General features: G+C 37.5%; 3 protein-coding genes and 1 long non-coding RNA gene across 6 annotated transcripts; 2 read left to right on the top strand and 2 right to left on the bottom strand.

Annotated features, from left to right (window-relative positions):
* The first annotated feature begins 675 nt into the window (after window positions 1–675).
* LOC122413869 (uncharacterized) lies at window positions 676–5,207 on the top strand. The gene is made up of 9 exons (XM_043424508.1): window positions 676–939; window positions 1,342–1,468; window positions 1,572–1,716; window positions 1,839–2,114; window positions 2,307–2,484; window positions 2,710–2,853; window positions 2,943–3,884; window positions 4,080–4,286; window positions 4,365–5,207. Exons 1-9 carry the CDS (start codon window positions 831–833, stop codon window positions 4,418–4,420), a joined length of 2,184 nt encoding a protein of 727 aa, XP_043280443.1. The 5' UTR covers window positions 676–830; the 3' UTR covers window positions 4,421–5,207.
* On the bottom strand, window positions 5,064–8,067 carry LOC122413879 (thioredoxin-related transmembrane protein 1). Its single transcript, XM_043424537.1, has 5 exons — window positions 7,637–8,067; window positions 7,353–7,514; window positions 7,089–7,263; window positions 6,515–6,616; window positions 5,064–6,431 (listed from the first exon to the last, which is right to left on the bottom strand). The coding sequence occupies exons 1-5, from the start codon at window positions 7,798–7,800 to the stop codon at window positions 6,174–6,176; spliced, it is 861 nt and encodes a 286-aa protein (XP_043280472.1). The 5' UTR covers window positions 7,801–8,067; the 3' UTR covers window positions 5,064–6,173.
* Window positions 8,068–8,831: 764 nt separating this feature from the next.
* Window positions 8,832–12,531, top strand: Set (NAP domain-containing protein SET). 2 transcript variants are annotated; one of them, XM_043424534.1, is made up of 5 exons: window positions 8,832–9,508; window positions 10,534–10,723; window positions 10,866–11,062; window positions 11,368–11,653; window positions 11,781–12,531. In XM_043424534.1, the coding sequence occupies exons 1-5, from the start codon at window positions 9,251–9,253 to the stop codon at window positions 11,816–11,818; spliced, it is 969 nt and encodes a 322-aa protein (XP_043280469.1). In that variant the 5' UTR covers window positions 8,832–9,250; the 3' UTR covers window positions 11,819–12,531. The 2 variants fall into 2 exon arrangements, with proteins under 2 accessions (XP_043280469.1, XP_043280468.1); XM_043424533.1 differs by having other exon boundaries at window positions 8,834–9,508; window positions 10,857–11,062.
* LOC122413889 (uncharacterized) lies at window positions 11,685–15,544 on the bottom strand. 2 transcript variants are annotated; one of them, XR_006261653.1, is made up of 3 exons: window positions 13,845–15,544; window positions 13,335–13,720; window positions 11,685–11,879 (listed from the first exon to the last, which is right to left on the bottom strand). It is a non-coding gene; the product is annotated as an uncharacterized lncRNA (long non-coding RNA). The 2 variants fall into 2 exon arrangements; XR_006261652.1 differs by having other exon boundaries at window positions 13,335–15,544.
* Window positions 15,545–15,806: the final 262 nt, after the last annotated feature.

The raw sequence follows: 15,806 nt of genomic DNA on the forward strand, positions 1-15,806 counted from the left end.
AAGCTACGGACACTTTGCCATTGCGATCTTCCTCTACAGAATTAGAATTGTTCTTTCGATACGATCGACCGATATAGAACGCCGGGCTAATCGCCAAAATTCCAGGAGGCTCTTCCGCTCTTCACTCGAATGGAAACTCTATCAGCACATTTGCTATTTCAACGTATAATTCACACTTCACTGCACACGATATTTCAAATCGAACGGAAAACTACTGAGACGCTTCCACACACAACACGAGATATTTGAAAAATAGTTGCAATTTTTTTTTGTCAAATACTAAACAAAGTTATTCTCTATATTCGCTAGTCGCATTCTATTCTTGAAAGAGAAAACATTAACGGAACGTATCGAATGGATGCCGGAAGGCGAGTGAAGTGACAACGAAGCTCCTTTCTTGCACACTCTATCGCAGGAGCGCAACCGTCTTCTATATTCAAAGAAAAACCGATATACGTGTTGCAGAATGTTTATAAAAGCATTTATCCATTAAGTTGAATAGCTTGACGTGAATACACTTTTTATATACTCATATTCAATCTTCCTAGATGCGTGTTTTCCGTCAAACTTCTTTGTTTTGACTCCGCCACTGACCACTGTCCACATTCCACTTATAGCGGGCTAATTTCGCTCGAGCATCACATAGAGGGCGCATTCGGCTTGCCATGAAGCGTCGCGAAGTCGTAAATATATAAAACATGTACAAACTAGATTTTTGATAAAAAAAAACATGGTGAAGAACTAGTACGAATAGCATTAGTATTAGAATATCACTTTTCGATAGATGTACTTTGACTTGAATCATAAAAATCGCGACAACGCAAAAAAAAATGCAAGCTGGTGATATACCGAAGGAATGCATCGAAGAGCCCCGGTTCATCAGAGTTTTGGCTGCTTCGTTGTGCTCTGAAATCGCCGAAACGAAAATCGTTTTCAATGGTAAGTGAATTCGTCCATTTTTTTGTTTACTTTCAAATTTCTACAAATATTCTACTAATTTGCATCCCAAACCCGACGTAAACTAAACAAATGTTTTGAGTCGATGTATTGCTGACCTCCCATGTTGACCTTCAACAGCCGCTTTTCTAAGAACTGGCGCTCTGAAGCAGTTTTGTTTTTGTTTTTCATCCGAAAAGATGTTTATATTTCAAGAATCAGTTTTTTTTTCCTATGCAATCACTAAATTTTCGTGAATTTAAAAAAAACCGTTTTTTCGTGATGCATTCTATGACGAAAATGAAGAAACAAGTAAAATTCTTATAGAATTTTCGATTTTGCGTTGAGAACGGACAGTTCAATAACAATAATTTCGAAATCATTGCAATTATTATGAAAATTCAGAAACAAACAAGGAGATCCAAGGACTCAAGGCATTGGTTGTGAAAGGCTGGGAGGAGAGAAAAATTTTGAAGCAGAGTATCGAAGATATGAGTCAACAGAAGCGAGTCTTGAACGCTGCACTCGACAGGTTTTTAAATAAATAAAAAACGATTGTTCAGCATCATCGATAAATCATGTCTTTTAAGAAATTTTGTTTGTATTTGAAAATATTTTTCTATAATGACACGAAGTTTGATGAGAGAGACGAAAAATCGTTCGATCGAAATAAAAATCGTGAAAAACCGTTTGGACGACGCGACGTTGTGCGAGATGGAAAAATGGGACAAATTTAAGAAAATATTACAGAATTATCGAGACACGTGGAAAAAGTACAAGGTAAAAATGAAATGTGAGGGAAATATCAGTATTCGAAGTGTCATTATCGATCGTGAATCAATTTACGTTAACGCCAAAAATGTGTTTTTTTTTCGATATTGTGAACGATGACGAATCTCAAGGATGAGTATGAGAAGCTCCCATTGGCAGTGAAACGGGAAGAGTGTTCGGTCGAAGTGAAACGAGCGAAGGTTCAACACTTGATAATTGAATACAAAATGAAAGATTTGCAAAAAATGATTCAACAACGAGAAAAAATTTTTTCATTGCAAATCAAAGCGACTATTGTTGAGTTTGCTAAGATGGTGTTGCAACGCTGGAAAGATGATGAATATCTCAAGAGCCTCCAGTCGAAGAGGACGGAACTGGAAGAACAACTGAATGCATACTCGCAACAGGTACTCACCAGTGTTTCTTTAAAATATCATATTCACACAAAATCAAGAAAAAATGAACGTACAATTTGATCCTTCACTAAAATTAAAAAATTAGTATCAAACATGCAACTGTTCGTTTTATGAAAATTTCCAAATACAATAGTTTTTCTTGTATCATTACAATTTCACACAATTATTTATTTCAATTTACAGTTATCAGTGGTACAGCGAGAGATTGAAATGAAAAAACAGGCTGAACATGAAGATGCAGTGAAAATGCCACCGCCGAAGCTTCATTTTCCTTTCATGTGTTCGATAATCTATCCCAACGCCAATGAAAAAGCAGCATCGCAGCATAATCAATCAGGAAATTTTCTATCGGACGATCTAGGCAAAGTTTCATTTTGAAATTTTTCACATTTCATTTGAGAACGATAACGAGACAATGTTTTGAAAGAATAATTAACAAGATAAGAATTGCAAACAAATTCGTGTTGCAATCAAAGTGTGAACAAATATTGACGCATTTTTGTGACTAATTTCCGACCAATCGTTTGGTATTTTACATGAAGTTCTTGTCGTTTTTGTGTGGTTCATTTTGTTATCCACGAAGCAGATACCGCATCGGTGAATACGTTAATGCTGGAGGAAATGTGTGCCGAAGATGAGTACGAAGGAAACGAGAATTCCGAAGAATTGGTCCAAGTTTTAGCGAAGAAAAGAAAATGCAACTCCCCTTCAACAACGATACAAAAACTAGGTAAAAGTGGTGGATGCGCCGAGCTGAAATCCTTTCCTCTAGGAAGTTACGATTCTTGAAAGCTTTATTAAGATACTGAAAGCTTTCAGATGCGAGTTTCCAGACGGTGGAAGATTCGTGGTATTCGAAAAAGCGAACAAAGTCGATAGCTTTAGTCGTGGACCAAAGTACGGATGAAATTCGAGACGAACTCGAGAGTCTCGATATCGAAAAAAGAAATATCGCGCGATATAAAAAAGAATCTTCAAAGCAACCGGATACTCCGAAAGGAAATCAGTACAAGAAAAATGATGAAAACAACGGGAAGAATAACAACGGCGATATTCAACAAGATTATATTCTTCAAAAAACAACGAACAAGATTGAAGAAAAAATGAGGATCGTTCGGAATGATTTTAAAAGTCCTGACGTTTCTCGCTCGGGAATAATATCCGAGTCAATCGAGAAGGAGAAAGGAGAACAGACGATTCATCATGGCTCGAGATACCACAACAACGAAGTTCAAAAAGTGCGGACAAGAGGAGAAGAAAGTGATGAAAATATTGGGCTAATGATTCAGTCAGTAAACGAGAAAGAAATGAGTAATGAGAGGTACAAAGAAGGGCAGGAACGTCAAAAACATTCAGGCAAAATGGCACAACCGGGAACTCCAGAGAGCCCAAGCGCCTTGGCTCATCACACCAAAAACCATAATTCTGAAGTTGAAGTTCTGAAACGACGTAGACCAATTTCGAGTCCACCTTCGAGTATCAAACCTTCGATGTCCAGAAATGCGTTCGAGTTCCCACTCATGACGAACGACACCGAAAATAACGATTCAACCGTTCGGGAAACTCCGAAGATTCGAAGAATCGATACAGTCGATTATTCCGATGCGTTCTTGAAATCGGTGCAGAAGCTTCCCCCTCAAGGTGACCCCAAAACTCCGGTTCGTCGCAATCAACCTCCGCCGTCCCCAGCTTCGTACATGCCCAGCTTCATCAGCAGTGAAAACCTTTCCAATATCGCTGATTGGTCCAAAATGTCACGAGGTGAATCTCTCATTCCTGGAATTGCTATATTCAGTACAAAGATTTCATTAACATTGACAAATGTAATAACGTTGAAGCTTTCGAACTCAATGATTTGATAAAGCTAAAAAATATTCAGTCAATTCAATTCAGTTGCAATGTCCAAAACTGTGCACCTCCAAAGATATTTCATATTCATTTTTTTTTTGAGAACAGGAATTTTCCCAGAGGAAATCACGATGGGTACGGATTTTCAGACATTCCAAAACTGGGAAAATTGGTCACCAAGTCGACAGTTGTCCGATGTTTCATATTCACAATCCTCGTTCATCAGCAAAAGTAGACACAACGATAGTCCAGAGAAGCGAAAGGAACTCGGCTCGCAGAGAGCTATGACCGAGGAAAAACCGGATGACAGTTCAGGTAATTGTAGATCCCTTGAGTATACAAACTCTTGCCATCTTATCGATTGTTTTTATATCGATGTACAATTTCCTACAGGAATCAATATGTTCTTCAAAACTACGACCCAAAAACCAAGGACCTCATTTTTGTAAAAACGTCGATTAATCCTCGGATCATGACAAGAAACTTTTTCGTTTTCTCACAATTCTTTCAATCCGAGAAATTATTTTTCCCTTTTTCTTGGTCGTTCGGAAAACAACGAAACGCTGCAGACAAGATAATTAAATACATTTATTATTAGGCAGTCTGTATTACAATATCTACTTGCTGCATAGCAATTCTCTCCGGTCTTGTGTTTACTTAGTCGTGAGTTACATTACAATTATCATAATTATTATTATCGTTTACTGTTATTATTATTATTATTATTATTACTATTATTAGGTAAAGAATATTGATTACAAAACGAAATGAAGATTTTTCCATTCAACGCGAGCTCAGCGGAGCATTCATTGTTTACTTGAACAAGAATTCCGAAGAATCTTTTTCGTTTATTTTGTGTTTAGTTTGAATTTTTGCTTTCTCTCAACATACGGAAGACATGATTCTAGTAATCGCGACGGCGTTGGTCATAGCTGTACTCCGACGATAAATTATTTTAATAACTCTGCTATTTGGAGACACTTGTTGAAATAGAAATCTATACGCGAATATATTCGCAGTTTACGAGGGTTACAACGAACACGCAAGGTAAATACTTTCGAGGAAGGACTCCGTATAGAAAAGTCAGAAAAAGACACGTATCAATTTGTTTAATCTCCAAAAAAAGTAAAAACTCGTACTACAAAATCGTCAATATCCATTGCCCCTGATTTTGTATTGATCTAAACAACAATTATTCGGATACATAGAAAGTTAATAAAAATCAATTACACTCAAGTTGCTTTTGTGTTGCTTCTTCTAGAAAAAAAGGTCAAGAGTTGAATAGTATGATGTTGAAAATGTATGATACTTTTGTATGTATTGAAAAAACGTTTGAATTTTATGATAGTGATCAAAATTGTGCACGCTTAAGTGGGAGAAATAACTTTATTCTGGTTTTCTTGGCTATCGAGATTGACGTGAAACGTAATCAATACTTGTAAAAAAAAAAACATGAGAAATATCTTTACTATCGCTCGGGCTACTGGTAACCCGTTCAACTAATTTCTTTAAATTAAAAGAAAAAAATCGGACTCCTGATATCCAAGACTGCGAACTTGATCAAGCTTGATGGTATGTGAAATTAATCATGCGATATTAGTAACATAATTTGCGATGAGGAGACAGTAAGAAAACGATTTCGACAGTCTTTTTTTTGTGATAATATTGATAATTTGAATAACCTACGATGATTTAATTATCTTGAAAAATCTAAAAATGAGTATCGATTTTTCGAACGGCTCAAACACGCGATGAACTGCTATTAATGATAATCGAATTAGTTGATGCGAATTAGAAATTCGCGAAAAGAATGCCCCTCGAAAAACGTCGTAAAAGTGATGCAGCGCGTACACATTATCGCGAATCCTAACGCTCAGTTGTCAACATTTCGTCACGTTAAAAAAAAAAAAACACATCCAACTGCACGCAAATCCGAGTTGTATTGTACTGGAATGTCAGGTCTTGCAATCTTTCGATTCGAATCATCGGTTGTCTCGAATGAGAAAATTGCTAAAATTGTGCAATAGTTGCTTCGTTTGGGCATGATAAAAATAGAGTGAAAAAATGAAAAAAATAATAGAACGATAATCGGAGAAAGAAAGATAGAAATCGAGAGAAGCAAAGAAAAAGGAGAATACGAAAAGAACGGAACGAGACAAAGAGTGGAACAAAGGCTGGGACAAAAAACGATCTTGAAAACATCTAATCAGCTTTTCGGGGTTTGCGTTTACGAACGTTGGGACTGCTCGTCGTTTCTTTCCCAGAATCTTTTTCATCATTCTGATCTTCTAAACCACTGCCTTCTTCGTCAACGAGATCATCCTTCACATTCTCTACTAAATCCTCATCTTCTAAACTTTTCTCTTGCATGAAACCGCCGGAACCATCCTTTTCCTTCTTTTTGTCTTGTGATGCGGTCGACTTTGGCGGATATATAAAGTCGATCAGACAAACGATCACCTGCAAAAAAGAAAAAGAAAATTGCATTCGAAATCTGCTGTTTAGTGCTTTTAATCAATGAACAAACGAAAGAGAATATTTACCAATCCTAGAATCGCTCCCAAAAGAATTGTCGCCACTGCAAAAATCAGGTAACTGCCCCACGTTGGTAATCCAAAGTCTTCCATCAATTTGTTGTGGATTCCCTGATTATTTGCAAAAAATTTTCATGAAAATTTTAAAAAATCTTCCTATTTGTCCATCCGTGTAATATTTGTTAAACTTCATTTTTCTTTTTTTTTTCATGAATTCATAAAAGCTAAATTTTGAACCGTGTTGTTTAAGTTACGAAGGATTGCATCTCAAGTTACGAGGAATATGCAAAACGACACACGGGAGAACTAAATTTGAATAAAAATTGAATAAATGACCAGAAATTTGTCCACTAATTCACAAGAGTACAACTTGAAATGCGATTAGAAGCACCTATTCCATTCTTATACAAAATAAGTTGTTGCAAATCGTGACCCAGATTATATAAATCAAGAAAATTGACCAGAATAGCCAACTTTCGTGCTACCGCAATATGCACAAAATTCTTCCAGTTTTTATAGCGATTCAAACAAACTGTTACGTAAATGTTTTGTGGGAGGCAACATCCAGCAAAAATCAATTTACCCGAAGTATTTGTGACATCTTGAAGAACTGACTAATAACAGACATTTGTACAGATGTAGGACTCTTCCAGCTGGGTATGGGTTCAACCTTGGTCCAAGTTTTTTCCCTAACAAAATTGATCAGAGAATCCTTGTCTCGGGGGCTTTTGTACTGACGAAACATGCCATCTTTGACGCTAAGAGAAATTGGTATGTCAAGGTAATATCAGCAATTGTCAAACTCAATAAAAAAATGTGAAATAAGTAAAATCGTTTTGACACATACTGATAAATAGTGGGTAAAGCAGTGACCATGAATCTGCCGCTGAGACCTGGAGAATCTGTCACATCAACTTTGCCCACATTTATGTCAAGATCTCCTTTCCATGATGCTAAATTTTCCCAAATGGGTTCGAGTGCCTTGCATGCAGGACACCATGGCGCGTAGCTATAAAATATAAAGTTACATTTCTAGAGTTATTGGCAAAAAAATTCATTAGTTACTACATCATTTTTTGAGCATACTCCAATATTTTAGAGGTTATGAGTAAATCGTAATCGACAACTCACAATTCTACCATCCATTCTCCTGTTAACATGAGATCCCAGTTATCTTCGTTAAGCCGTGATACCGAGGCATCTTTTTCGGACCGTTGCAATTTTGCTCCCGCAAATACGGACAGCAACAAAAGCGTTACGACCGAGACAAAATTCATTCTCGACGATATATTCATAATTTAGATTTTATGGTTGATTTTCTAATGCTATTTAACGAAATATATTAAATTTTAACACTCAAATGGACCGGTAACTTTACACTCTGCGATCTTCTATATATACAAGTACGTCCAAATATATGTATTGGTAGAAGGTGATTTTTTTTATATGCGGCGCGGCTCCAGAATTTACACGTACGTCAACGTGTGTAATTCGTAGTTTCCACGGCGAATTCTGCTGCTAAGGCCGGTGTCGCCTCTCACGGTGGGGTGTAAAAATTCTTGTAACTCGGCGATGATGATTAGCAAATCTGCCACATCCCAAAATATACCGTACATACACACACATATATACGAATATATGCACCATGTGTTGATGCAATTTTTATTATACTTCTGACGTTTGCATTATCGGTACAACAGGGTTCCCTCTTACAGGATCGAAATTAGAAAAAATATCTTGAACATAATTTTCGAAGGTCCGAAATTATAAAAAAGCCTTCATTTATAATAATTAGAGTCAACGATCAATCATTATCATTATCCCTTCACCGCAATTTGATGAAATGCGTGGAATAATCAAGGCAAGTTTACAGAGTACGTTGGCTCTGTTATCGTAGTTATAACGCGATAAATATTTTTTTAGAGTGATATTTGGAGGAAATGTTTTCTCAGGCAAATAAAAGTTAATATCACCGAAATCCTTTGGAATGAGGTAATAGCGAATTAGAAAATGACATTAATGTTCTCGTTGTTGGGAGGAAAATGTTCAAGCAGTCGGTACTGCGGATTGACACATGCACGATAGTTTTTTTTGGCGAGTTTCCAAAATGAATGGTCACCGATTAAAATACAATTCTATCGCTGATATGTGACGCATTGATTAGAAATTTCACTACTTTTTGATTTACAATATTATTGATTAACTTTTTCTTATAATTTGTGAAATAATTTAATATGGAATCGGAGAAATGAGCAATAGCGTTGAATACACCCGGAGGGCTGGTAGAGGGCGACACCAGCGTACTGTTTGAAGGCGCTTGTTAGGAATTCTTAGCGCGTTAGCGGCGACGAGAAGTTAGATCGCGGTGTGCGGTGTTTCAAGGTTCGGGCGGCATTCGCACCCGAAATTGTATCGTGAAAATTGAGCTAACTCACGTTCGTTTTTTACGAGTATAGACCGTTTCCTTACGTACTAAAGTGGCAGTATTAATTGGATCATTGAGAAGAATAAAAACGGACAAGCGAAACAAAATAGCAGTGCGCTAAGTGGCGCGTATTAAGATACATATATACACATAAATATATACACGAGCGCGCGCACAAATACACACGCGGTTAGTGATATATACGTATACACGCAAGAGAGTAAAATCTCGGTGGTAAACAGCGAGTGTGCGACGTGTGTGCGACGGTGGATAGCCGCGCGCGGTGAGAGAGCCTTCTCTCGAGTGTAGCCGAAAAAAGCATGGCTTCACCTAATAAAAAGATCAAAAAGCTAGAGGAACGAGGTTCCGGCGACGGTATGGACAGTCGTGATTATGATTTAGAGATACAAAAGACTCTCGAGGAAATTGACGGTTGTCAGAATCAGATTGACGGTCTTAACGAGAAAGCGAGCGATGAAATACTGGAAGTCGAAAAGAAATACAACAAATTACGCAAACCGTTCTTTCAAAAACGCAACGACATCATCAAGAGGATACCAAACTTTTGGGTGACAGCTGTATCCTTTTTTACGCCAATTTCTATTTTTCTTTGATTTTTTTTGTCCTGTGAGGTAACGACTTTTTTTGACACTTGCTGGTGAATGCCGGCGTCCGCCGGTTCGCACCGCCATCTTGTCACCCCCTCTCCTCAGTGCTTCATACTTCGCGTGCGTATGTACCACACAGCATGTTGACATATTTTCTGCCGGCAATGGTTATGTTTGTTTTTCTTTTTTTTTTTTAACGAGTTCGTTTTGTTCTCTACAGTAGAAATAAAAACGTCTCGATCAAATCGTCAACAATCAAATTGTTGGACATTTTTTTCTTATATGGGGCAGTTAAGGGACACGATTATGCTTAATTCCAATCATTGGATATGGACATACCATGCAAAACTTAATTTTCACCTTTTTTCTATTCCACAGTTATTTAAATGAACATTCGGTAATTAAGTCTGAATAATCAAACATGAAATTTTGTCATTGTACAGGTGCATGGAATTTCAATTGATTTTTGATTAATTGAAAGTTAATCTATATTTCATCGATACAATATTCTCATGAAGTATTGATAAATTCTAGCCCTCCCCCAATACCTAAGCATGCCCACACTCAGGCACTCTAGTCATCAAAATTTTGCTGAAATAAAAGTACTCATTGATCAGATTACAAAAACTGCCACATTGTATTTCATACTCTTGAGAAAATCTGAGAACTCATTCAAATAGTATTCAAATACAGAATTCGGCATTCAAATATTAGACAAGTTCAGTTGAACTATTTCTCACTCATTGTATCTCGAGCTAATTTAGTTATTACTGGGTAATGATCCAACTTTGAGATTTCAAATAAAGCAATGAATAATTTGACAGTCGTTTATGAATAATTGTACAATAATATTCAAGCTGATGTCACTAAGTTGGAGTGACAATGGATGAGTAAAAATTTCCACAAAATAAATGGAACATTCTAAATTATTCAATTATTTTTCTCCCATATTTTTTATGTGTGAATTACTTTTCCTTAACGAAACTTTTAACCAGTTTGTAAACAATAAGAAAATAGCAGAAATACTTGAAGAGGAGGAAGAAGATGCTCTTCGGTATCTGAACAAGTTGGAGGTTGAGGAATTTGAGGACATTAAATCGGGCTACAGAATTAATTTTTATTTTGACGAAAATCCTTATTTCGAGAATACTGTACTCACGAAAGAATTTCATCTCGGTTCATCCGGTGAGTCGTAATCACAATTATTGATTGTGTATCGTCATAAAGTAAAAACGAGAGTTATCTGAGAAAAAGCTTCACTCTATGTGCATTGGGAAAAGTCAGTTGCCGTCTTACTGAAACTTCTGCTTCTTTGCAGGAGATCCAGCATCCCAGAGCACACCGATACGTTGGAAAGACGGAGCTGATCTGATCAAAAGGCTAAAGGGTAAGGGACAATTGAAAGGACGAAAAAGGCCACTGGGACACAGATCATTCTTCGATTGGTTCACGGATCATGGAGATCCAAGTTCGGATGAGATAGCCGAATTAATCAAGGACGATATGTGGCCCAATCCCCTGCAGGTAAAACCATTAATGAAGTCGCAAACAAAAATATTGTTAAAACTCTTTTTACTCATAAGCATTTTTTACTACTAACAGTATTTCTTCCATCATTGCCCATACAAAAGAAGGGAATTTACTCTCATTCACTCATAAAATTGATCAAAAAAGTTCTTAAAAGTAATGAAAAACCATTTGGTGAAAGATCGAATGATTATTCTTCCAACACAATTTGATAAAAATGCAAATGTATCGATCGAAATACTTCTGGTAAAATAATAATAACAAACCATTAAAAAATCGTTGTTGAAAATGTTTTTTTTCAGTACTATCTCGCGCCGGATATGGACGTTGAAAACGGTATTGAGGTCGATGGTGAGGACATTGACAGCGAAGATGATGAGGAAGATGAGGATGTCGCTTCGGGGGATGGAGCTGGGGAGGATGTTGAAGGTGAAGAAGGCGTCGAAGGCGAAGATATTGATGACAGTATAGTAGTGGTGGAGGACGACGTGGACGAAGAAGACGACGAAGAGGAGGCTGTGAACGACGATGAAGACGCTGTTAACGAGGAAGATGATCTGCTGGTCGATGAAGAAGTCGATCGTGAGGGTATTTATCGGCAATTAAAACAAGATCAAAATTGCTAAAAATAAAATTTTTAATAGTCATCAAGATCATTCGATAATTAATTTTTCAATGATTGTCCCTGTTGATAATTTCGTTTCTGCAAATTTAGATGCTGATGGAGACGAAACCGAAAGAACTCGGTACTGAGAAAAATCGTAGATTTTTGGTGCCCTACGCCCACGTTGAACGGAGAGATCGCGCAATGCCTCTAAAAACGATAAAAGAAACAAACGAGTAATGAGTCATCAATCAAGTCTGTCATGAATTTTAAAAGAAAGAAAAGAACAAAAATCGAGTCTTCGGGAGCTTGAAAAGCAAGAGGGATATCTTCTGCCCGTGGGACTGTTGAACGATACATAATTATTACATTAATAATACGGTAGAATAAGTGACGAAAGAACAAAAACAACTCGAAAGCTCGTCAGGCAGATTCTCATGTACGTGCATAGAGAGCTCACGTTATCACGTGAAATATCGCATTGTATAATTTTGTTTCCGTGCCAACGATAATCAGAAGTCGCGCCCGGATTTGCAAACGTACGTAGCAAAAAGTGCGGCCGCATGATGTCAAACAAAAAGAAATTGTAGATTTGTTATTTATGAGATTTTAAATCCTGATCTTTTTTCGTCAATTTTATTCGTCAACTCAATCGCCTTTAGCATTATCCAGAATGAATTTTCGTGCTCATGAGCTCTGGCAATTTTCGAGAACTCTTGTTTCTGCCTCCAATATTAAACCGATTCAAATTTCTTTTATCGACGTGCGTTTCAACGAGCGCAGAATAGATCTGTAAGTATTAATCTCTTTATTTCGGAGTCAAATTTTGTAATGTAATAAAAGAACAAATGAATTTCCACTACTTTGCGTGATATTTCTTTTATCGATCTCCTAAACCAAATTATAATCCTCGATGTTCATCGATTCAAAAGTTTCAGAGACTGTTGCCTTACTCCAAACACTTTGCAGTGTAAAAATTGAAAAGATGAGAGTGTCTGATAAACAATGAAACAACGAAAATTTACTTTTACACGAAAAAAATTTCCTGCAAATTGAGACGAATAAAAAAAAATTTTAGGTTATAGTTATCAGAGCTTACAAGAAATTTGTTTTTCCCGAAGTTTAGTTCAATTTGTGACCACGCAACCTCCGATTATCAAAGACGTGCATCTGCAAATGAATTACACTCAACTTTACACCTCGTTTCGTCTCATTTCGCATGGACCCTCTTCAGTCTACTCATCTTTGTACGTGCGCTCAGAAACGACTGTTTACTCATGGAAACTGTTCGAGGTCCGAACAAAATTTATCGCGTAAAAATAAGAATATAAATACAAATATAAGTGAGATCATTCATAGTCTCGTGAATTTCAAACTGTTGAGAGATTTGTACTCTTGATACCCTTTTTTTTTTTCTTAAAAGTTGACATATGATTGGGTTTCTCATATTGATACGATTGTTCACTCCACTCTTTATGGCTCACATAGAAATTCCATACTTCACTTTCCTCATAATTGTGCGTGAATTATTATGATTCAAATTCCTCCATCGTGGATTTTATTCGTCCCACGGTTCATCCGTGCTCGAATAACGAAAATTTCGGTTACCCTTCGATTCGCAAAGCCTTTGAAGGCGTGACTAAGGTATTTACATAACCAACTTACCCGTTCGAACGTGGCGCCTCTGTCGTTCGGAATAGTTGTAAAAACCTCCAACAGATGTCGTCATGTGCAGGTTGCGAGATGCGAGCGAAGAGACACAAAAAGAAGAAAAAAATCGACGCCGTTAAAGGAGTTTCGTGAGAAACTCAAAAATGGAAATTACATCGTACGTTTCTGGCTGTGAAAAGACGTTCTATTTTCAACCGAGGTACTTAGAGACGCACATTCAGATCTTTGTGGAAACAATAGCAAATTATTGAAGAAAAATACGCATTAGAAAGAACTTTCCCATCGTTACGAATTCCGCAAGCTTAAAATCTGTGTAAACTATTGAAATTTAGAAATTTGATTGACGGGTGGGCTCGGAGTGAATGCCGTCAACGTTGGGCCTACGAATAGAAAATATTTTTTTTCTAAATACTCACGGAACTCATTCGTTCGATCCAACGTGACTTGTACTCGAAATTGACATTTTTCCACGTCCGCATTACGTGCGTAGAAAGAAACACTTACCGAATAAAAGACCGTCGACGAGCTTCAAGAACAATGATGACTAGATTTTTTCGTTGCCTTTTTTCGAACCCACACTCGCGATTTCGTATGAATGAATATTGTCAGTATACTTCGTCCATCGAAAGTACGTGAACGAGCATAAATAAGATCGTTAAAATTAATTCAACGTCGAAACTCGCAAGAAAGTTATAATTGGTGAAATAATGCAGAGTGGAGAAAAGGGTGATCACACTAGTGAGAAAGATCGAAGCATCTTCGAAGAAAATTAGATCGGAGATTTAGGGTGGGAATGAGTTATCTCTCTTGTACTGCTGCATCTCCGTTCCACATTACTTTTAAGATATGTATCTGGCTGCATAATTAAATTCCATCAGAGAATAATGAGCTCGTCGGAGGTTTCCCAACGAAATGGACACGACAACGGAGACACGTCAACGTCGTTCTAGCACGAATTGTAATTGAGACTGAAGAAATGAATCTGTTGACATGCACTCTTCGTTCGACCATCGTAGAGTATGCTTGCAGCGATTTTTCGCTAGAGATAATCAGTTCCGAGGTAGAGACGGATTGTGATATTTGCTTTGTGTTTCACTCAACTTTTGTTCTCGTCAAAAATTCGTTTGGGCTTTTTCACTATATCGGGGTCGCTTTACACTCGAGTATCGTTAGCATAATAACTGCGATCATGAAGTTTTTCAAGTGTTTTTTATTCTCTTGTAATTCATATTATTTCGTGTACCGGATAAGATTTTTTTCAGGGTCTGTAACAGATCGATGTTATGTACGAGAGATCCGCGCGCGTGGGATGCAATTATAGCTGGTTGCCCTCTCGCGGATGGGGCGAGGTCAGAGTTTGCGGCAAACCCGAAGGTCATGGCCAAATTTTTCTTTCTCTCGTCTCAGGCGCTCATCGACTCTGCTCGCCTTTTCTGCATCGCGTTCCTCTTCCATTTACGCTTTTTTTCGTCATCTCGAGCCTCGCGTATGCACGACGCCGAACGCCAGAATTTCGCATTCGCCTCGGACATTTTTGTAAGAAACATATAGAATGGCCGGGCGATGGAAAAAAGAGAGACAAAAATAAAGAGGTTTTTGAGGGAGCGATTGCAAGCTGTTTTTCCTCAAAACTCTGACGGAAATGATTCTCCTTCGTTCTTTGTAAAAAAAAATGTCCAAACCTCAACTCATTTTTCGCCTCCTACGATTCAGACGAATAGTTCGAATTTCTTTGCCAGTAAAAATCGAATTCCACAGCACAAGTGAATTGTTTACGAACACCTTTTTTTCACGGAAAGCTGAATCTGCGCACAGCAGCGCCGCCCTCGGCGAATTCGCAACTCGAGAATTTACCCTGAGAGAGATTCTCACTATTCATCGATTCCCACGATCGCTAGCTATAAAAAACTTTTGATTTTCGATCACGCGAGCCAAGTACTCGGCACACGATTCTCCTAAAGCGAACTATTCGTAAAAATCTCGACGCGAATGTATTACGAGGAAAAACGTGCGAAAAAAAACAATCGATGCAGAGTCCGTGACCATTGTTTTTCGACTAAAATCACAGTCGGAGGTGGTAAAATTTAACTGACCAATAAAAGAACGCCGTACTAAATTCAAGGTCACGTTTGTTTTGGAGGGAGTTAACCGCCGAACGTTGATATCCATGTTTTTTATTCTGCCTCCGGAGTTCATTGCCGTCAGTTGAAATGATCGAAACGAAAGTATCCAGAGTTGTGCTAAATCTTGTCGGAAGTAATTCAATCCTTATCGATAAACTTCTCCGTACTCGTAAGAAAAAAAAAAAAAACAGAACGCGTTCCTCACTTTTCACCGAACAAATGCATCTCATAAATGTGCGATAGCAAAACCGTAATGACGAATGCACGTATTTGCGAGTAATTAGTATTTGTCGGTTTGGAATGGTATGGAAATAAAAAGTGTATAACTGTAGTGAATGTGACA

Source organism: Venturia canescens, chromosome 7 (genome assembly GCF_019457755.1).
Source record: "Venturia canescens isolate UGA chromosome 7, ASM1945775v1, whole genome shotgun sequence".
In the NCBI taxonomy this organism is placed as follows: Eukaryota; Metazoa; Arthropoda; class Insecta; order Hymenoptera; family Ichneumonidae; genus Venturia; species Venturia canescens.